The 21305-nt window shown below is 38.5% G+C and overlaps 2 protein-coding genes across 4 annotated transcripts in view; one reads left to right on the forward strand and one right to left on the reverse strand.

Annotated features, from left to right (window-relative positions):
- On the forward strand, positions 1-12977 carry kng1 (kininogen 1). Of its 2 annotated transcripts, none has more exons than XM_044361344.1 (9): positions 1-154; positions 317-416; positions 1780-1926; positions 2821-2937; positions 3197-3272; positions 5701-5870; positions 5977-6087; positions 6190-6285; positions 6914-12977. In XM_044361344.1, exons 1-9 carry the CDS (start codon positions 6-8, stop codon positions 7232-7234), a joined length of 1287 nt encoding a protein of 428 aa, XP_044217279.1. In that variant the 5' UTR covers positions 1-5; the 3' UTR covers positions 7235-12977. The 2 variants fall into 2 exon arrangements, with proteins under 2 accessions (XP_044217279.1, XP_044217280.1); XM_044361345.1 differs by having other exon boundaries at positions 320-416.
- The window catches only part of LOC122988754 (phosphatidylinositol 4,5-bisphosphate 3-kinase catalytic subunit alpha isoform-like), a 27329-nt gene continuing 13154 nt past the window's right edge, over positions 7131-21305 (reverse strand). The window contains exons 14-26 of one of the 2 annotated variants that reach the window (XM_044361343.1): positions 19091-19215; positions 18712-18793; positions 18157-18321; positions 17709-17812; positions 17374-17545; positions 16554-16660; positions 16321-16442; positions 15846-15924; positions 15529-15699; positions 15140-15257; positions 14291-14442; positions 13618-13780; positions 7131-7216 (exon numbers count right to left, since the gene is read on the reverse strand). In XM_044361343.1, coding sequence (XP_044217278.1) covers positions 7187-7216; positions 13618-13780; positions 14291-14442; positions 15140-15257; positions 15529-15699; positions 15846-15924; positions 16321-16442; positions 16554-16660; positions 17374-17545; positions 17709-17812; positions 18157-18321; positions 18712-18793; positions 19091-19215 — 1590 coding nt within the window. In that variant the 3' untranslated portion in view covers positions 7131-7186. Of the gene's footprint in view, positions 7217-10822; positions 13469-13617; positions 13781-14290; positions 14443-15139; positions 15258-15528; positions 15700-15845; positions 15925-16320; positions 16443-16553; positions 16661-17373; positions 17546-17708; positions 17813-18156; positions 18322-18711; positions 18794-19090; positions 19216-21305 lie in introns of those variants that run through there. The other variant, XM_044361341.1, reaches the window with a different exon arrangement.

The raw sequence follows: 21305 nt of genomic DNA on the forward strand, positions 1-21305 counted from the left end.
TGTGTATGTATCAGTGTGTCATCATTATTCCCAGGATTCCCGCCCACAGTTTCAGGAGAATTTCATTCTGTTGTCTATCCTTGTGTGGAGAGGAGTCAAGTTTTCCCTCTTCAAGCCCAGCAGGATCGACAGAAGGCCTCCACATTCAGAAACTGTAAGCACCACTTGCTCTTTTCTTTTTTTACTTTTTTCCTATTTTTCGGAGAGCTTCAAATAAGATGTTTGCAACATTGATTTACTGCCAGGCTTAGGAGGTTTCCATCTGTACATGACATGCACTAACATTTCTTAAATATCACTCCTTTATGTCTCGCAGCAGAGCGAAGCCGAACATCCATCAGGATCAGACGATGAGGAGTGGAGTCGGCTTATATGTGCTGGGCTTGCTGTGCCTCTACAGCTCAGTTTTGGGGCAGGTAAGGAGAAAAGAATCTGTAATTACAATTTTTAGTTGCTTTTCTGGTATTAAACCTTGATTACACTGCAAGACCAGATGAACTATTAGGCTGCAAAGAGATGACAGCAGTAGAAGAAATATTCAATACTGCAGAACAAATTTAAGTCCTGCATGCAAATCTTTATTACATTTTTAGCAAAAACTAAAAGTACAAAGTAAAATTACTCAATCTGCAGATTTGAATGACCATCAGAGCATTACATAATTAAATACATTATGTAATTGGATATTGATTCAGTATTATGTAAATAGCATTTTAAAGGTGCAGTTTCTTGGAGTGGAGCTAACTGCTTAATTGCTACTAAAAAGTCCAATATTATTCTAAGGAAAATATTGATTTGTTGTTTGTTTGTTTGTTATACTCATAGCTGATAAAAAAAGTCCAGTTTTCTGAAATGTAGTGCAGTAGAAGTATGAAGTAGCACAAAATGGAAATACTTGTACTTAAGTGCAAGACTTGAGTAAATGTAACAAGTTACTTTTCACCTCTGGATTATGAGCATGATTTATCTGACAGCTACAGATTTGAGTAATTAAATGTCACTTTATAAAATAAAAACTGACTCTGGAACTGACTTCTATTCAATCAAAGTGCAGCGTTCTTTTGGTTAAGTCGCTCACAACTGTTTTACCTCACCAGTGGTAAAAGTAGCTATACTGTACAATAAAAATACTATATTATAAATAAAAGTCCTGCATGCAAGAAAGAAAAAAAGACATTACAAGTATTGAAAGTATAAGTTCTTGTTATGCAACTCTCACATTATTGAGTTTTTATTAACATGTAAGAGGCATGTTGATGTAACTTTTCGACAGTTTAATCTGTGTCAGTGCATCATATTTCATAAGATAATCATATTTTGTGTGTAAAATTTAATATGTAAAAAGCTATGGCTGTCAAGTACATGTAGTGGTGTAAAAACTACAATATTTTCAGATGAAATTTAGTGTAGTAGATAAACCGTGCAGTGCATATATAATAGTATTAAATTGCAGAAAATGGAAATAAACAAGGAGAGTACCACAAAACTGTACAAACATACAGCCCTTGAGTAAATCTACATGGTTACGTTCCACCGCTGCTTGTAACAGTTTGTATGAGCTGTTAGCAGTATGACTAAGTGTGAGTGTGTCTAATTAAAAGAAAAGGTAAGACTATCAGTATTTCACCAGAAAAAAGCAAAGACTGGAGAAAAGTCAAACCTAATTTTGTGTTCATCTTCAGATTTATCCTGCGACTACTTCAGTAGGTCCAAAGATTAGGAGCTTCTTTATTAGTTCTTGGAAGTTGTAATGATTTCGTCATTATTCTCCTCTTCCAGGAGACAGTGGAGGTCCGGCCGGGCATCCTCATCTTCTGTGATGACCCAGCTGTGCAGAAGGCTGTGACCAGCGCTGTGCACAAGTTCAATGAGAGGCTCACTACCGGACACAAGCTGGCCTTCTATCAGATACTATCAGCCAGCAAGGTACGGCGGCTGCAAAAAGGATGTGGCTTTGTGCCCAGAATTTTATGACATGTAATTTCCGTTATTATCTAATAAGGTGTTAAAGGGAAAATATTACAAAGTATTGCTAATATTCCAGCAGTATAGATTATAAAATTGCAGAGAATGGCTGTTGGCTGCAAGATTTTCTTTAAATTATTGTAGTTTTTATTGGTGAATGGTTGCTTCTACAGTGTTGCATTATTGTCTTACCTGTATTTCATTGTTGTAGCTGTCAAACGACTCCATATAAAGCCACTGTCATACATGTAAAAATGGGAATGTAATATATAGTAAAAGCACAGACAAACTTAGTGAGGATACAGTATATGAGGAAGTTTTTCTCCTTCACAGAACTATTATCTGTCAACTACAAATTTTGCAGAAAAATCCTTTTCTTACTAATTAGTTCTGTCTTGCTGTTTTTAACTACAGGAATGCATAACATTTTATGAGCTTATTGCATGTTTTGCATGTTAATCTGAGCAATATTTGTAGCTTCCTGTCAGATAAATGTTTATAAAATAAATGAAATGTAGTAAAAAAAATAAAAAAACCCATGAAATTGAGTAGCCATAATTCAATGTTATTTTTACATGTGCAAATCGATCTTAGTTTATAGAATTAAAAACAACATTTTTCCAGTGTTGTGGAAAATAAATGATGTGAACTGATCTAATGGACAAAATCCACACTGTGCTGAAACCGGAGAGTGATGATGAAACAAAAGGGAATTGAAGCTGTGGGACGATTAGCAAGCAATTCTAGGAAATTATGCTGAAACACTTTGACCCCTGGTACATACTGATTATGTGTGTGTGTATGTGTGTGTGTGTGTGTGTGTGTGTGTGTGTGTGTGTGTGTGTCCCTCTCTAGTCAGAGAACAGCTCAGGTTCTGTGTACTCACTGAAGTTCACCAGCAGGAGGAGTGATTGTCAAGTAAGCAGCAAGAAACCCTGGACAGACTGCGACTATCTGCCTATAGGACGCAAGGTAATGACAATGAGATGAGAAAGAGTTGCTGATATTCATGAAAAAAACAGCCCTCCATTTATTTCTGTGGAGGTTAAATTAAAATAAACTGTACTAAGCTGCAGATTTAATGTGACACCTGAATATTTGGAGCAATCGGAGCAGAGAGTATTGTTTGCAGTTGGAATCAGTAAATAATGTAAATATTTGGATTATACAATCATATTGACTGTTATTAGCACCAATCATAATCATATCATCTATCCTGTTGTTCTTGCAGAGGCCCCTTTCATGCAATGCCACAGTCTACATGACAGACACAGAAACAGACACTGAACAGGTGGATTGCCTGCTAGGTGAGTAAATAAATGATCTCACATGGATCCGGGAGATTAAACTTTGCATAACATTATTGATTTCACAGTTATGACACAAAGTAAAAACCAGCAGAATAAGCTTCCAGTGCAGTGAGACATTTTTACTTAAATATACAATGTGTGATCAATTCACATCGCCTCATGTTTTTTATAGTGTGGAATAATCTGGGACACTCAAGGGAGAAGTGGTTTTAAAGTGAGGTATTTTTTCAAAATGCTCTCAATAAACAAGATTTTTTAAAAACTTTTCCAGGACCTCATTTGAGTCGTTAATTACAGTACAAGTGGCTCATCACCAGGACATTTCCAGTCCCGTCTCTGCCAGTAAAATAAAAAAAAACTTCACTGAGCAAGACATAGACAAAGATTTCCAGATCGTCCAATCGATATAGTCCACCACGGCAGATGTTAATCACAGGAAAAAATACAGAATTTCTCATTAAGAAAACAGTGAGTCATAGAGGAAAATGTGTGCTGGTCAGCACAGAGGATACAAAGAGGGCTGATTGGGTAATATATCAACACTATCTGTAGATAAAGAAAGCATAATATTAACTTATCTCGCCATAAAAGGCAGCGACTTAGTCTAGACTTTACTCTGTTTACCTAATCAGCCCACAGTTGACCTCCAAAATATTCCCCAAAATATTTTGCAGCTTTTCATGACTCAGGTTGAAATAGTCCTCTTCATGATAAAGTAATATCTGTGTGCTTCAGTGAGGTCTGGCCTTTAAGGAATATTAAAATAGATTATGTAAACAAGCTGGCTGCATCATCAGTGCCTACTTTAAAAATGTGACATGAATCTGGTCTTAAATCAGTTGTAAATCTTTCCGTTGATTGATGAATATTTTATGTAGCTACAGACTATAACTATCACATGACAACATGCGATAACATCAATTATCACATCTACGCAGATGATACTCAACATTACATTTCAGTCGTGGGTGCTGACCTTGACACTTTCAACTCAACCTGTTTGTCTGTTAATTAATTATTGGATAAGCAACAGCTTTCCAAAGCTAAATGAAGGTGTAGTGACAGCTTCTTTTAACCGACCCTTATAGCAAACATGATAAAACCAGAAGGGCTACATTAAGTCGAGGGCAGCTGGACTTGCATTAGATTCTCGAAGAAGACGTCTCGCCTCTGATCCAAAATTTTTCTATAGTTCTGACTGATCAGGAGTCCGAGGTAGTTACCTGCGTGTGTACCTGTGTGGGGTCTTTACATCTCGTTAGTTCACCCAGGTGTCATGTGAGAGTCATCAGAGTCACATGAGTCAATGTGTGAATGGGTGTTAAAAAAGATTTGGATTTCACATAAGCTAGACAACCTTATCAATCAAATGTGAATTAAGAAAAGTAACAATACTTTCCCGACCCAAATCACATAAAAAGAACAAAAACAACAATGAATTAATGTAACTGAAATGTTTGACCTGTGCAGAGAAAACATATTGTATTCCTCTGTGCCATAGAGCTCCACTATTATGCAAAAACTATTAAAAACAGTTACAATATGTAGTTTATTTTGAGTCAATTCCATACACGCCGTCCTGTGGCCACAAATAACTAACTAGTGCATTTAAATTTGCAGCTGAAAATAGTCCCCAGCTAATACACTATTTACTCCTATTTGACTACCATTTGCTAAACAATACAGTGCCCAGCTGTTTTAAAAACAATATGAAACAATCTATTCATGAGCTGTTTTTCAAAGATTTATATCTTCAGAAGGAACTAATGCACTTGGGGGGCTGGGAGCTAAAGACAGAGACATGGACAAACACATTGTTAGTTTTTTTATGTGATTTGTTGACAATGAGAAAAATATACTATAACTTGTATTATAACTTGATGTTATAACATTTGTTTTAAAAACGTTTGAGAGCGTTTCATGATATAACTACTATGAATATTTTTCGTGATGCAGCACTACGCTGCCGTAGCTTTGACCTCTTTTTTTTTTTTTAAACCTGTATTTATTCAGGGGAGTTTCTCTTAGAGCAATGCTCTCTTTATCAGGAACACCCTGATCAAATTCACACAGTTACACATTCATACCTGGAAGCTGCCCAGTACAACCACAGTCTGATCTGCCATCCACTGGACAGCTCAACTGGAGCTCAGTTGGGGTTAAGGGCCTTGCTCAAGGGCATCTCAGTGGTGGTAATGAGGGAGGGGCAGGCGCTGCTGCTTCTTCCCCACCCAGATTTATCCTGCCCGTCCGGGTGATTGAACTGGCGATCCTCTGGTCACAAGCTCACTTCCCCATTTATTCATATTATTAAACATTTATATGGGAAGCTTTATTAATCTATGCTAATCAGTATTCCAGCTACAAAGTTAATAGTTAACCTCTACTTCATTCTTTCCTTTTCACGATATATTTCCTCCTCCAGACGATTACATCTTCCCGGAGAAAGCTTCCTGTTTGGGCTGCCCCGAGGATATTGATACGAACTCAGAGGACATTAAGGTTCCTCTTTCCGCCTCCATCTCCAAGTATAACTCCATCTCTGAGTCTACACACCTGTTCACCCTGCACAGTATCGGCCAAGCCACCAGACAGGTAGAGACTGGGTGCAATGGTGGGCGATGACGTGGGAAGAAAGTCAGGTGAAGATAATGTGTACTATTTTTCCTACCATACTGTGTATATGTGTGTATCCGTGCAGGTGGTTGCAGGTTTCAGATTCAAGCTGAGATTTGATGTGAAGAAGACCACCTGCGCCAAGTCCGAACACAAAGACCTCAACGAGCTGTGTGTCCCTGATGAAGAGAATGCGGTAAACATGGATACCAAACCTTCATCATCACTGATATGATGTGATGTCTTCCAGGTTTATTTGACCTGACGTATCTCCCTCTATGTATTTATGTGTGTGCAGGAGTTCTTTAACTGTAACTCTACAGTGGATGTAGCACCATGGAGACTTGAGGCCCCAGATGCCGAGTTACAGTGTGAACAAGGTGCACTGCCTACGGTAAGAATTTAGCCACTTTTATATGAACTTACTGGAGGAATTCATCATTTTAAAGCTGCAAAGCTTGTTTTTTTTTTTTGGCCACTTGGGGTCAGAAAAGTTCAACGACCTGATGACAAACCCAAAGCTCTGATATAGGATTGCCTTAAAACAAATTTATTAGCAAATAATTCCCACAAACCAACATTAGAATTAATTTAGAGTTGTGTTCTTGACAAATTTAAGCCTTTCACTTTAATTTTAATTTTCTTCTCCACCAACTGTTCAGAAAAATATTCGGTTCTTGCGTCAAATTCACCAGCCTGTCATTAAGTTTTGTGTCTTGGTTCAATTTGAAATAAATCTATGTTGAATTACATAAACTTTAACTTTTTCACTGCATTTTGAACTATTTTGAGAGCTTATGAATTAGACAGTAATAGTGACAATGCTATGAACACATTGACAATGTAAAATAGGTTATCAATCAATCAATTTCACTGTCAATGCTAAAGGCTTTGCCAAACTTTCACCCTAAAATGATTATTCAGTTAGAAAATGTTCCATGGGAGCAATTCAGAAGAAGTCTATGGCAGTGATGAAGGTATAAATCCACCTATTCATCCACATATTGTATTCTTTTCTTCAGATATTAACCAGGCGCCGTCCTCCCGGCTGGTCTCCGCTCAGGAACGTTATTTTCGACCGTCCCGCTACTGGTCCATCTCAACCCTCACCACCCCCCGTCAAGGTCTCAACCAAGGAGGAATCATCTGAGGAAGACACGTCAGCCTCCAAAGCTTCAAAAGCTGTGAATGACGACCCCTTCCATTGCCCATCCAAGCCCTGGAAACCCTTCAACCCAGTCCACACTGGTGCAGCTCCCACGAAGGCTACCGCAGAGTTGGCTTCCCCCAAGCCCTCAGTAGAAGGGGCCCTCAGTGATACAGACCTGGTGGGACAAAAATAAAAAAACAACAGTTATATTCAAAAAATAATCTCACTCGTCACGCTGTCCCAAAAGTTTTCCTTGCTGTTGTTTTGTAGACTAGTCTCCCATTGCAGGGATTTTTCTGAGGGCACATCTGCAGGGATATTGTGCAGAATTAAAGCTACGAAAGCAGAAGGGTTTTGGTAATGAAATGATCAGTTTTCAAAGGGGGGAAAGAAAGTAGGCAAACCATTTTGGGGCCCTGTAACTCCTCAGAAAACACTATGGAAAAAAGGACTAAATGAAGCCAGAGCTAAATATTAACTGCTATATTGTTATTGTATTAATTTTATTAATTTTTTTTGCAAGTTTAGCAGGAAGAAGTATTGCCAGTTTGATAATTCTTTTGAATAAATTAAGGCAATGAGAGATGACAAGCACTGGGTTTAAATTGGAAAACTTCTCAAAGGGAAAATAAAATAAAAAGTTGATCTGTGCTGATTTTAATGTGTGAATATAAATGAATGCTTTTTTTTTTTTACAGTAGAAAATGTGGTGTAATTTCTTACTTCCACATGGACAGACAGTATTCAGCTGTTTGATCAGAGGATACAAAGTTCACAGCGTGTTTTTCTCCTAACACAGTATCCCGTGACTAGCCGTTACAAACTCACAGCACTTTTTTCATTGCTTCAAATGATCTTTCCAGTCTGTTAATATCGTATTTTAAAGGAATAAACATTCAAATTCACTTTTCAGTTAGCTTGAAATCAATCTAGTGCAAGAAAAATGAATGGAAAATGATCAAAATTTTAACAAAAAGTGGTAACCTTGAGAATAAAACTTAAGAATTTAACTCATTACAGTTGGATGTACTAGACAAAAACTCACTGAATACTTGCATAATGCATTTCACTCTTCCAATAAAATATTTAAGAGACCTGTTGTACTGTCAAACTGCAGTCCGTCAGTGCGGGGGGCGGTGCAAGAGCAAACACAGCCGGGTGAATGTTTAACAAATTTATTTGTACATCTTCACAGAACAATCAGATGACCAGTCAGTCAGTCAGTCAGTCAGGGTACAAACCTTTACTCTGTGACCAAGGAGCCAAAATGAAACACAATATACATTTATAAATTAAAAGTAACGCAGGTTATTGTGAGGATGAACTGTTCCTACAGGGAGCAAACTTAAGGCATTAATTTATAAATATTTGTATGGCTGCTTAGCAGACTAATAAAAAAAACAAACAAACACAAAACAAGGTAGCAAGAAGGATAATATTCATCTTCACCCAATCTCATGCAGGTAGGCTGTGAAAAAACAAACAACAACATGGCCCGTTGTACATTCATAGTATAGGTTAAGGTTTTGACAGCATGGCATGTTATGGAAATACATTAGTGAGATGCTGCAATGTAGTTTATAGTGCTGCATACAAAAAAATAACATGAAACCACAGACTGTTTTGTCTGACATTACATCAATATTTTTCTTCCAAGGGAAAATTTATGATCAATAATCTGAATGATTGGTGATCAGAGGTTGCTTTTTTTTCCTGCGAGTGTAAGAGTTCAAAACCCTCAACATTCATCTGTTTAAAGCCTTTTTAAGGGCTTTATAAAAAAAAAAAAAAACACTGTGTCTTAAAACAATGACACTCCCTAAATTAAAGTTTAAAAAAAAACAACAAAAAAAACACCTTTAACTGCTTACAGGTGAAAATCTGGGTCCATACAGGTGGTGGACACAATAACAAGGACACAGAATCATTTCAAAATAAAAATAAAAAATTTCACAGTCATCAGAAACTGAACATTAGCTAACAATGACAGCATTTAATGCATTGGATTGCATTTTTTTTTTTTTTTGGATGTTCATGTTATTGTGTCCACTCTGTCCTTTAATCATAGCTCAGATCATATGATTGCATTAACTGATTAGAGGATGAATGAAAACAGGACTTCCCTCCTTTCTCTGTTACACTTCACAGAAACTCTTATCGGCATTTCTCTGCACACATGAAGGGCTTAAAGGAGAATCAACCATTTCCAAGTTCACGTACTGTTGTCAAATAGCAGGTATAATGATTATGTATCATTATGTGAGATTAAATCTCCTGCAGATTGTTTATTCATACAGTCAAGACGAGCTGGCTTTGCTTTAAAAACTACACAAAACAGTCAAACTGATCCTGTGATGAGCAGACTCGTAAATGTGAGCCTTTGTTTTCACTGTTGAGTTTCTTGTTTAGTTTAGTTGGATAAAGCCATCAGAGCCTTCACGCGAGGGAGGAAAACATAGTGCGACCAATCCAGCACCGAGGTTGAGGGCCATGAGAAATTTTAAACAAATAAACATGCTCTGAGGAGGACTGGAGAACCATCACAGCTGGACGTCTTCATTATCATTTTTGAGGCTGACGTAATAAAAATGTAAGATTAGTAAATCTTATCAAATAACATAAACTACTTTGTCATAGTTGGCCTCAATACCGACTTCAGTCCTTTGTTAGTTCAAGAAGTAGTCTTCATTCTGAAATGTCGGACGGTGGCATCAATAACATTCACAACCAGTATGGAACAAACAGCCTGTACATATAATGCTTCGACCTTCAGTGCTTACTTACAGTACGACGTATGCACGCTTTCACCCTTCAGTATTAAACAGACACTGCACTCCGCGTTTGAACTTTAAATACAACTGTGGTTCCAATTTCATTTCAAGTAAAACATTTACAACTGATGTATGAAAAAAGTTTTTCCGTTTCCCCTCGTTGTCTTACAAACGATGCAAAAACTTCAGCATTATTTTTTTTTTTCTTCTTCTTCTTCTTCTCTGGCACAGACCAGCCAGAGGGGAAAAAAAGGCTTACAAAACATTTAGAGACACCGTCACTGCAACAGTTGAGGTGTCATCACACGCAGACATATGGACATATACATACATACATACATACATAATGTGGATTTTCATTGGGGCCTGCCAATGAATGCCCTGCAACCTGTGCAGAAACTACTGATGCATATGCAAACACACTCACGCACACACACAATTTTGGAGGATACATGAGAAAGGATAAATAAAGGCTAACGACGCTACAGGTTCGTTACACATGAAGCCTACCGTAGAAAAAGAGGTTAGACTGTAACTGTACACACAAACTGGTTATGCTGCTTGAGAAACATGCATACTAGGCTAACTTTCTTCCTACAGTGTACTTTTGGACGGAAAGGCATTGAGAACAAGAACTTCTAAGTGCATACCCCAACCTTTCTCCTTTTTTTTTTTTTTTTTTTTAAAAAGTCTGTAACTGATTTGACCGACTGCGTGATCCAGCATTAGCTTTCACAGTCCTGACTTGGCACGTTTAGAAAAAAAGAAGGAGCTGACAACATGTTTAGTAGCACTGCATCTGACCTTAGAAAGAAAAACATGACTGATGCAAAAACATAAAAAAAAAAAAGATGAGTGCACATAAGGTCCGTATTAGAAATTAAATACATTCTAGCCATTAATGTTGCAATAATATGACATCACACACGTGCGCCACATCAGAACAAGACCACGACTTTGGCTTTTCAATACAATCAACTGTTGAAGAAGGAAAGTGGGTTTTTTTTTTCTTTTCTTCCGCTGACAAATCTAGTTTCTTACTGTAGATGATAACGTAGCTCTACGCACATCCAAATGTCATACTGCAGAGGGGGGTTCATGAGGCTGCTCTGAGGAACCTTTTCTTGTAAAATAAAATACTACATTCTCTCCTCAGTGAACTGACAAAAGCCGTAAAGCAGACGGCCACTCAAGGTGCTTTGTTAAGCGTTAAAAAACTTTTTAGAAATTTCCGAAATGACCAGACAATTATGATCTGTAAAATAAAAAAATGAACTGTTTAATTATCTTTTCTTGCTAAATATATGTTAAAAAAAAATCATTTGGGGTGTTTTCATATCAAAATCCCTCTCCTCTCTCTACCAGAAAAACATTTTTTGATGAGTCTTCCTGAACTTGGGGGCTATTACATAAATGTATCCAATCAAATGTGATTTGGGTCGACTAGCTAACCTCAACACATCCTATAAAACTGCACTTGACCGAGAGTTCATGGGTCAGCGTTTGGATGTCAGTTGACAAAACTTTGTTACATTTATACAATTCGTTCCTTATTCTCCTCCTGATCTGACTATTGGATCACTTTTCTGAGTGATTGGATGTAAATCCCTCTTATAACTATACCGCACCCGCATACTGTGACTTTTAACAGTTGAAAAAGCGACTTGCTTATATGTTCCAGGCTTCTGACAGAAATGTGGAGATCATGGCTTTCACAGTGCCTGGAAACATAAAGCAGGGCTTAAATACTGCCAGGGTTATGGGCCTAGTGAAAACGTGTGTTCTGGATAATTTTTTTTTAAAAAAATGCCAAAATGTGTGATGCATACAAGACATTCTCATGACAGACATGCCAAAAACCATCAACCTAACATGGTTAGAAATAGAAATAATACACCACTAGGGTCAAATCGAGCTTTTTCTAAAAATTAAAAAAAAAAAAAGAAAGAAAAAGCCATGCTTTTCATGGTAATAGTGCTGTCACGGTTTGCTTTCTACAACTAGACCGAGCAAAGTTTGTAGGGCTTAGCAGTGTGCGGTGTTGTGGAGTGTTGTGCTGTGACACAAAGGCATTTTATCAACAGGAAGACGTGACATTCCCCTGGGCCTCTGCTCGCTGACAAAACAGACAGCCCCCAGGCTCAAAATAGGTCCCATTATTCATAAGAAGTGAGACTGGCACTTTCACTCTTGCCGTTTTTGCATTCATAAACAATATAAACTTGTAAATTCCAGGTGGGGCTGTAGACTAGCCACAATAAAAACAAAAAAAATGGAGCTACTGGTAAAGTCGAATGAATGTTTTAACTTAAAAGTGACTGAGGCGTCAGCAGTCCTAACTTACAAATATGAGCAAAGCTCTATAATTGTGATACCGGGGAGAAGCAGTTGCACTCATGGGAGTCGGAAGAAGCTGCAAACAGGTAAACGCAAATACAAAAAAAAAAAAATTCCAAATATATTTACACAAACAACGGTGTGTTTCTGAAGAGTTGAGTCAGGGTTTTGCCACTGTAGAAACTGAATGAAACAAGATACATAAATAAATTTAAAAAGTCATAATAAATTTGTATATTACTCTGTTTTTTTTTTTTTTTCTAAGTGCTGTTTTTTTGATGGAAAGGCATCATCACCCTGAAGTTTGTTCAAGAGTCTAAAGTTGCACCACCGACAAAAGTTCCCGAGGGTGGAGTGCTGTTTTATTGAGGCTGATGGAGACTGTAGAGCGGCGCAAAAATAACCCAGATACTCTTCTGAAGTTTGTTTTTTTTTTTTTTTAAGTTTGACATTTCCTCACAAAGGATTAAAAGGTGGGAGGGCTGACAACCAAATCAGGTCACAAGGGACGACTTCACCACAAAGATGGCGGAAGACTGTGCGGTGGTAGCCGTGGTAACTGCCCCCATCCTGCACTGTACAACGAGATCATTTAGATAGTTCTTTTGTGCCCTCTGTCTTCTCATAAGATAAGAAAAATAAATAAAAGTTTCCCAAGCACCTCCTTTCTGGGATGGAGCCACAGTGCAGCACTAATACAGCAGCAAATCGGACTCAGTGGCTACATTTATAGCTTGGCAGATAAATTTTCTTGACACCGTTTGTCCAATTTGTGGAGTGTATAGGGTAAAATTTCCTTTTTTTTTTTTTTTTTTTAACGTATGAAAAGAACATAACATAACAGAGGAAGCGTAGTAGTCAGTACTACAAACATCAGCCAAGTAGCGCACATCTTCAAGGACATGAGGAGGACACTCTCTTGTAGACCCCAGAACAAGCAGAGGGTAGTGCGGGGGGGGCGCCGTCAAGACCACACAAAAAGGAAGGTGAAACAGGAACCTCGTTATTAAAAAAAAAAAAAAAGAAAAAAAAAAAGAAAAGAAATTGTACTGGTGTGATTAAAAAAATATCAAGCTCCAAACTTCCATCATCAGTGAGCAGTTCCTGGCGTCTGCTATGGAAAACTGAAAATTCTGTGATGGACTAATGCTGGCTGACAGAAGTAAATACTCCATGGCGGGACTGGTGGTTTTTTTTTGTTCGTGTGCAGATCAGTTTAGTGCATGCTGTCTGATTGTGTGGAAAATCCAGTCCATCTTGGTGGTCCATCCTCCATGGTGAGCATCGTTCATCTGTTTCATAAAGTAGTCCAGCGCCTCCTGTGTGAGGAAGAACATCATAAAAGAGATTCATACGGTACCGCGCGGCAGATACAGAGTAGAGAGTAGATGCAATAATATGACTATTTAAAGACCATAAAGTAAGATTGAAAAGAAACAGATGTGAGCACAGAGGAAATCTTATATACCTGTTCAGTTTTCTCCAGGGCCAGCGTCTTCCTAATGTAGGCGATGTCATCAAATGACTGCAGCTCAGGCATACCGGAGCCCAGCATCATGGAGAACAGGTTGATGAACAGGTTAGCATGCTGCCGGATGGCCAGGTAGGCTTTATAACACATCTCCTGAAACCTGGAGGGAGATGGAAAAGAAAATGTGAGAAAGACAAACAAAAAAAGGAGCGTTTTTTTATACCATTTCCTTTAGTGGCTGCAACACAGGAAGTCACAGAAACGGCAACAACACCCTCCCACAACTAGATGAGCGTCTCTGTTTCACTTGTTTCTGACGCCATCTGAAGACAGTTGAAGGGCTGTGATGGTACAGTGACCTGTTTTACCGATGAGTCCTACAGGGTTCTCACAGGCTCATGTATTGCAAAATGCAGCTTGCATGATGCAAATTTGCTAAAACACGTCCCAGACCTACTTGCTAGACAGGAAGGATGTTGGTAAATTGTGTTTTTTAATGTAATAAGGTAGCAGTGCTCACAGAGCTCATCAAGGTTCAGTGCCAGTGTAGCAATTGTGCCTTCAGTGTGTGCTCTCCAGTTCACTGTGTCATACTTTAAAACCTAGTTAAAGACAAGCATCCCTATGACAAACCTTTGTTGTGGTGAGAGTAAAGGAGATGCTACAGTACCTCTCAAACTCTTTGGTCTTTGCACACTCCTGGGAACCTTTGCTGATGACGATGAGGAAGTCTTGCGTCAGAACAAAGGGCACTCGCTCTCTCTTGTAGCCAAATTTCTTCTTCTTATGATCCAGGAAATGGCCAAAATCTATATGAAACAACTGGAGGAGAGAGAACAAAGTTCAGTAACTCTCTCTCTTACAAGTGAATATCCTCTCAAGTCAAATCTATATACTGTTTCCCCTCATGAAAGTACAAGGCATCAACACCAATCTTATTACAGAGATGAGTGCATAGTATTGGCTAAAACTTCTACTTCATCAAATTATGCACTTGCCAATAACAAATCCCTAATAACATTAGGTTTTACATTACAAATGATCAAATGAAAAAGTATAAAGGTTTAAGTGGATGTTTTTTTTCCCCCAAAAGTCTTAGAGAATATGTTTTATACTTGGTGATTTTCCATTTTACATGAATTCTGGTTTTTATTTTTTGTTTCGGGCTGCTCTGCTTCTCCTCTACACTCATAAACACATATCACAGCTGACACTGTGAACTGCAACACCATCGACATTCCTCCTCCCAGCAGTAAAGTATCGAAAGCTGGATCAGCAATAAGTGCTAACAAAGAAACAGATAATACGAGGAAAACAAGGAGAGAATGTTTGTCAAATTACTTAAAACTCAAAAAACATTCACATGGAACAGCTTAATAACACAAAAGGTGTGGATGAGTGAAAGCACGCACGTTGTTAAATGTTCATTATATCCAGAAATGATATGTGTATGTGTGTGATTTTCCACCTGTCCATCCTTAACCGTGATGTGTGCTGTGTATGTATACTGTATAGTTACCTGTCCATCATCTTTGACCATAATGTTGCTGTTGTGCCTGTCTCCTATCCCAAGAATAAATGTAGCTACACAGTAGCCAGCACACGACCTCGTAAACAGATCCACAGCCAGATCATACCTGCACAAACACACAACAGCACAGCATTTTTAATTAAAAAAAATTGAAAAACAAGTAAATGTTCCAGATTACATAAACCACACATATGAAAAGTATAAACTAATTACAGGCTGAACTAAATGGGCTAGAACTCTTAAATGACCACATTTCTCCTTTGAAACATTTCTTTTTGAGCCCTGCAGATACAGTCCTCTAATGGACAGAGCTCTATACAATCTAATGATGCGGAGAAGCAGTAAAAAAATAACGTCAGGGGAAAAAAAGAACTTACATCTCGCCCTTATTCTTGTCCTTGAGCCACTGATGCAGAGCGTTGGAGTTGAACTGCAGGGCTCCCTTCAAGCCGCCTTTACACTGAATCTGCATGATGGTGTGAGAGCTGCGAACCACCTCGATGAGACCCACGCAGTCTCCTAATGACAGACAGCCATAGGGCAGCATCCTGGAGAGAGAGACACACACACACACACACACACAAAACTTAGCCACCGCACACTGTCGTAGGAAGAGTGAGAGAGTAGAAGAAAAAGATACAGTGAGAGAGAGAAATATAGATAGAAGCAACGGGACAGAAGGAGAGTTTAGTACCGTAGGTCCAGTCCCTGATTCTGCCAAATGTTCTCCATGATTTTAATAATCTGCAGAGTCAGCATATCCTGCCGCAAGTCTACAACACAGAAACAAAGAGGACATTAACAGCTAATAACATCCTTCAGTATTTCAAAGATTATACACAGAAACAACATGAGGAAGAGTTAGTATGATTGCAGTAAATAATAATTATATTTTGTTTCACCATTTAACATTGTTGGGAAATGTGTTGTATTGCTTAATAACACGAGTCAGAATGAGCGTGCTGTTCTTAGTTCTTTAGTGTTCAGGACAAAATTATCATAATTTATTTGACAAGTCACGTTAAATGCTATTCCATGTCAATTTTAGCACATATTGTTTCAGACTTGAGTTTCTAGTGGGTCTGTTCAGGTTTCAGAGCAGTGTGCAGTGAGTGCAGGAGTGGCTGGCTGTGTGTATTTGTGTGTGTGTGTGTGTGTGTGTATTTTACCGTCTCCATTTTTGAAGATGATCTCATTGTTCTGAAAGAGCAGCTCAGACATGATGTCAGGATTCTCCCAGTTCAGCCACAACGGCCTCTTCGCTGATGACATGATCCTACATTCATCTAACCTGCGCACAAATTATTTCAAATGAATCTCTTTTTCCCCGTCACACCTCACTTACACACACACACACACACACACACACCACTTCACACACACACACACACATGCTCCTAACCTCAGGTTTCCCAGTTGGTGTGCAGGGTTGAGAGGAGAGGTGAAGTTCTGCAGAGCATCCATGTAGTCCGGTCTTTTCATCTGGTCCACGAGAAACCGCATCTGGACCTCCACAGACACGACACACCCACAAAGAAATCTTCTAAAACCAACTGAATATTTGTGATTTTACTATACTATAAGGGTAAATTATGCTTTAAACAAAGCCGCTAGCACATGAATGAGTATTTTGGACAGGCATGTTTTTTAGAATTGCATCACTGGTCCCACATAAAATTTGGATGTTTAACAGGCCAGTTTTAGGATAATAATACCTGATAATTAAATTGTGTGTGTTTAGTGCCAGTTGTGGATAAATTGACCTTTGAGTCGATTTAGTGGAGAAGTCACAGCAGTGATTAATTAACACCAAAAAAAGGACACATATTTCATGAAAATAACAACCAAACAAAGAAAATCAACCTATTTTGTTTGGATGCGTATTTTGTGCTCAATCACTTACTTTTTATTTTGTATTGTACGTCAAATCAATACCATAAGCAACAGTAACACAGTTAGTTGAGCTGCTGCAAAAACTACAGGAATTCCCAACCTATTTGAACAAAAAAATATAAATGCGATGGAGCTTTGTCGGATCTATCACAACCACTGACAGTACACAGATTGTGATTTTAGATGCTAATCATTTGCGTACATTTTCAACGATGATGATGTCGTGATATTACACCACTTCTTTGTACGATCGAGATACATGTCAACATCCACACAATTTGTCCCACACATTATATACTGTGGCGTTAAGATCTAAAAGACTTCCTTACCTTCTGCGTCTCATCCTTCTTCTCCTGTTTGAGGATGTCAGTGAGGTTAATGAGCTTCTCCATGGCCTCTACCTGCCTGCTCAAGTGTTTGAGGTACATGCCACAAGCCCTGCAGTAAGCCTCTAACAGCAACCCAAACCTCTGGCTCACTGTTTTGTTGTGCATTTCTGACCTGTGAGGAAGACAAGAGAGACGAGAGAGAGGTGTTAGAAAGAAAATAGGAAGCAGAAAGGTTGTTTTTTAACAATCACAGCAGCGTATGGAGGATTTACTTTAGCTTTGTAGCAAGACAGAGAGAGAATTGAAGGTACATAAACATATGAACAGTGACTCACTTGAGATGCCAGAAGAAGAAATGTCCTATCTTTTGATTGGTCAGGGCCTTTTTAAGGAGGAAACGGGCCAGGGGACTATCAAGGTACTGCTCATATTTTAACACCTTAAACAGGAGGAGAGATGGGAAGAGAAGATTAAAAACAAGAAGGAAAGATTAGGAGGAATTGCAGAGAGGAGGTTCAGGTTAGCGATTTCAAGGTCTAGCCACCAAAGAGTCTGTGTACACAGAACACCACAGACAACCTAAATCTTCGATACACAGGAACCAATTTATAAAGAGCATCAGAAATAAGTCTGAATGCCAAGAACACTCAGGCTTGAGAGAGATACTCCGCAGTCTATTTTACTAAGAGTTGTACTTGTAGTTCTTGAATTTCTCTCCTTTTATTCTTTTCTTTTGTCAATGTTTCCTTGGACTCAACAGTCCTGAACTACAGTTGGACCCACCTGTACAAGCTGGATGAGGTACTGTGACAGTTTGTCATCTGTCAGGTATTTGTCAAGGCATCGTACAGCAAAGTGTCTGACCATGGGGTCCGGATAATTACAATCCAACAGTTCCATGGCCTGCTCAGGACGAATGGACGGCCATTCCTTTAAAAGGCAATACATCTGGGAAACACACAAACCAAGAAATGTGAGTTAACACAATAATGTGTACTGTCATTAACAGTATGACAAATATGCAAAAAGAAAACCCAAAATAAACAAATTCCTAGTCTGTACAGTCTTGTTTCAAGTAGCTAAATCATTTCAAAATACAGTGTATGTGCAACAGGTACGGAGTTTCAGAAAAAAAAAGTATACATCCAAATCTAAAAACACAAAAAGGAGGCCTTTCCTCAACATGAGTGATCAAGATGGAATACATGAAATAAATATTTGTGAATAGAAGATGACAGGTAGACCTTCAGCAGACTCAGCATTCGGTTCTTATAAGCCAGAAAAACACAAAAAAATGTGTTACATCTTACACTACACCTTATTTTTGCAGCTGGTTACCTGTGCTACTTCATCTCTGGAGTTCCATTTGACAGCGAGAAGGATCTTGGGAAGGATCTCAGGGATGTTCATGCAGTAGTGCCTGGTAGAAGAAGAGAGAGAGGACAACTACTGTGTTTTTATACATATTCCTGCATACAAGGCTGAAACAAAGCCACATTACCGCATTTTCATATAATGTATTAAGCATGCTAAATTTTATTACGGCTATGAATGTGGGTTCACACAAGGTTTTTCTCCACCATTCACCAATTAGAATAAGCTTGTATCAAATCTGGATGGAGGCTAATCATACAGTCATACACACACGCATACATCCTTACATCTGCAGTCAAGTCTGACCTGTTAAACCTCTACATAGAGTAGTAATTGAGGTTACCTGTGTCTCCAGAGGAAGTCTTTCTCCTGCTCAGTGATTTCTGAGAGAGGGTCTCTGTTACTGAGCTGTCTCAGCTGCTCGATGTCGCTCTCTGTCAGGGCGTGATCTCTGGCCACACGATTGCTCTGGAACACAACGGAAAGAAAATACTTTAAAACTCTGCATGATTACATAACTAATCACCTTGGTCAGCATCACATTATCTCAAATTACTTTGCCGGGACCAACATTTACTGGGGTGAAACACACACAATGTTACTGACATTATGCACTTCTATTTACTCACTGTGTTACAATTTATGGTTAATAAAACAGAAAATAAATTGAAGAATTAACAAGCCTAAAGTCAAACTAAATATAGTAAACCTCTATAGTAATTTACTCTCTGATTAAACAGTATGTTACTTGATGGGTGTGCAACAAGAAACTTCTGAAATATCACCATATGTTTTGGCCTAGATGTCACGTCCATCATTTAGAAGTTTTAATAAATCTGCACAGTGAAAGAGAGGCAGTTTATTTCCACTGTTTTTCAACTGCTGTGACAAGTGAATTAACTGTTCCAAATATTCCCATCTTGTAGGGGTATGTAAGGATACACAAATATAGATTTACAAACAATTTAGGTTTGTCACTGTTTAGAGTAACACTTCTGCATTACAGTGTCGTTATACTGGAAGTCTACATGGTCATTCAGCCATGTAGCCATTTTGAACGACAAATGTAGCTTGGAACATTAACAACAGTAGTGATCCATTAAAGGTAGAGTCAGTCATTCTGGAGAAAGATTTTTGATATTTGAACTAAACAGCCAAACAAATACACCCCCTCCCTCTGTGCTCCTTCAGAAGCTCCGCCCCCCCCCCCCCCCCCCCAAATTGATGGATGCGTATTGCCAAGGCAAAGACCAAAAAAGAGAAATATGGCGGAATCCAGAGCGATGCATCAGCTGTAGAGTCACTTCGGTTCCTCTCACACTTTATCATTAGCTGGAAAAAAAATTGTCTCATGTGAACAGATCATCCACAGAAATTTACTGAACCAAAACAGTTTACATGTCGGCTCCGTGGGAAGAAATCAAGAGTGTTTGTATTCATTAATTCACTAATACGGTTTATATTTTTAAAGCATATACAGCAGGATATTTGTGTGCTTTAAACAGCTGTCTGCTCAGGTTTCACTTCATTAAACGCGACAGAAACAGACTCTGAGTTTTAAAAAAAAAACGCAGAAGGTCTCCGTGAGATTCAGTGTGAATTGATACATTTAATAAAATGGAAGCGTATCTTGTCTGTGAGAAAACACTTCAGCCTCTTTCTCTCCAGTTCGCCGTCCCTCCCCCACCATTCAACGGGTGCTGGAGACGAGAGACTGTCATGTCCTCACACTGACAGCCGCACTGCTGACTTCTCCCATCCTGTGCACGAGCATGAACGCCTCCTGCTGCTGATTGGCCGGCTCAGTGTTGTACGGCTTGGAGCCATTGTGTTTACGTGCCCGTTTACAGAGCCAGTGATGTGTATGAACACCAGATTTTTTTTCAGCACACACACAGAACAGACAGCTAGTGAACTATGAGGAGATATTCATTGAATTTGACAAAAAAGCATATTGGATTAGAACCGCTGACTTTACCTTTAAGACCCATTACTGTTAGGGAGGCTTCTCAAACAACTTAAGTTACAGATAAAGGAATTACTTAGTACACCACATTACGCTAACCTTCATAAATAAATCAATACTGTGCGGTCTAGCACTCGTAATGGACCTGTAAAAACATACCACATTAAAACACATCTATGTCTATGTCACATTATGTTATAATGTGATATACAGGATTTTATTTATTCAAATATATTAAATTAATAAGACAAAAGTATTTTCTGTGACACATTATAACAGATATGTCAAGACATCCTTACACCTCCATTATTTCCATATCCAACCCGTAAAAATAGTGTTTGTGACATGTACAGTATATTAACAGGACAAACAGGAAGTAGAAAACTATTAGATTCAATCAAGCTGGTCAAGAGAGAATTTATATAATCCAAGTAGAGCTAATTAATGTTTTTATCTGCATGGCCCCAGAAACCATGGTAATAATCAAACTCACCAGAAATGTTGACATGGCTTTTAACAACCCTCTATCTTTAATCTGAGCTTTTCCTCACAAGCTATCACTTGCTAAGTGAAGCGCTACACCATAATATGT

This window comes from Thunnus albacares, chromosome 9, assembly GCF_914725855.1.
Source record: "Thunnus albacares chromosome 9, fThuAlb1.1, whole genome shotgun sequence".
NCBI lineage: Eukaryota > Metazoa > Chordata > Actinopteri > Scombriformes > Scombridae > Thunnus > Thunnus albacares.

Coding starts and splice junctions, on each gene's coding strand:
- kng1 (XM_044361344.1), top strand. CDS start 6: ATGTATCAGTGTGTCATCATTATTCCCAGGATTCCCGCCCACAGTTTC. Junction 417..1,779: donor ACAGCTCAGTTTTGGGGCAG/GTAAGGAGAAAA, acceptor CTCCTCTTCCAG/GAGACAGTGGAGGTCCGGCC. Junction 1,927..2,820: donor AGATACTATCAGCCAGCAAG/GTACGGCGGCTG, acceptor GTCCCTCTCTAG/TCAGAGAACAGCTCAGGTTC.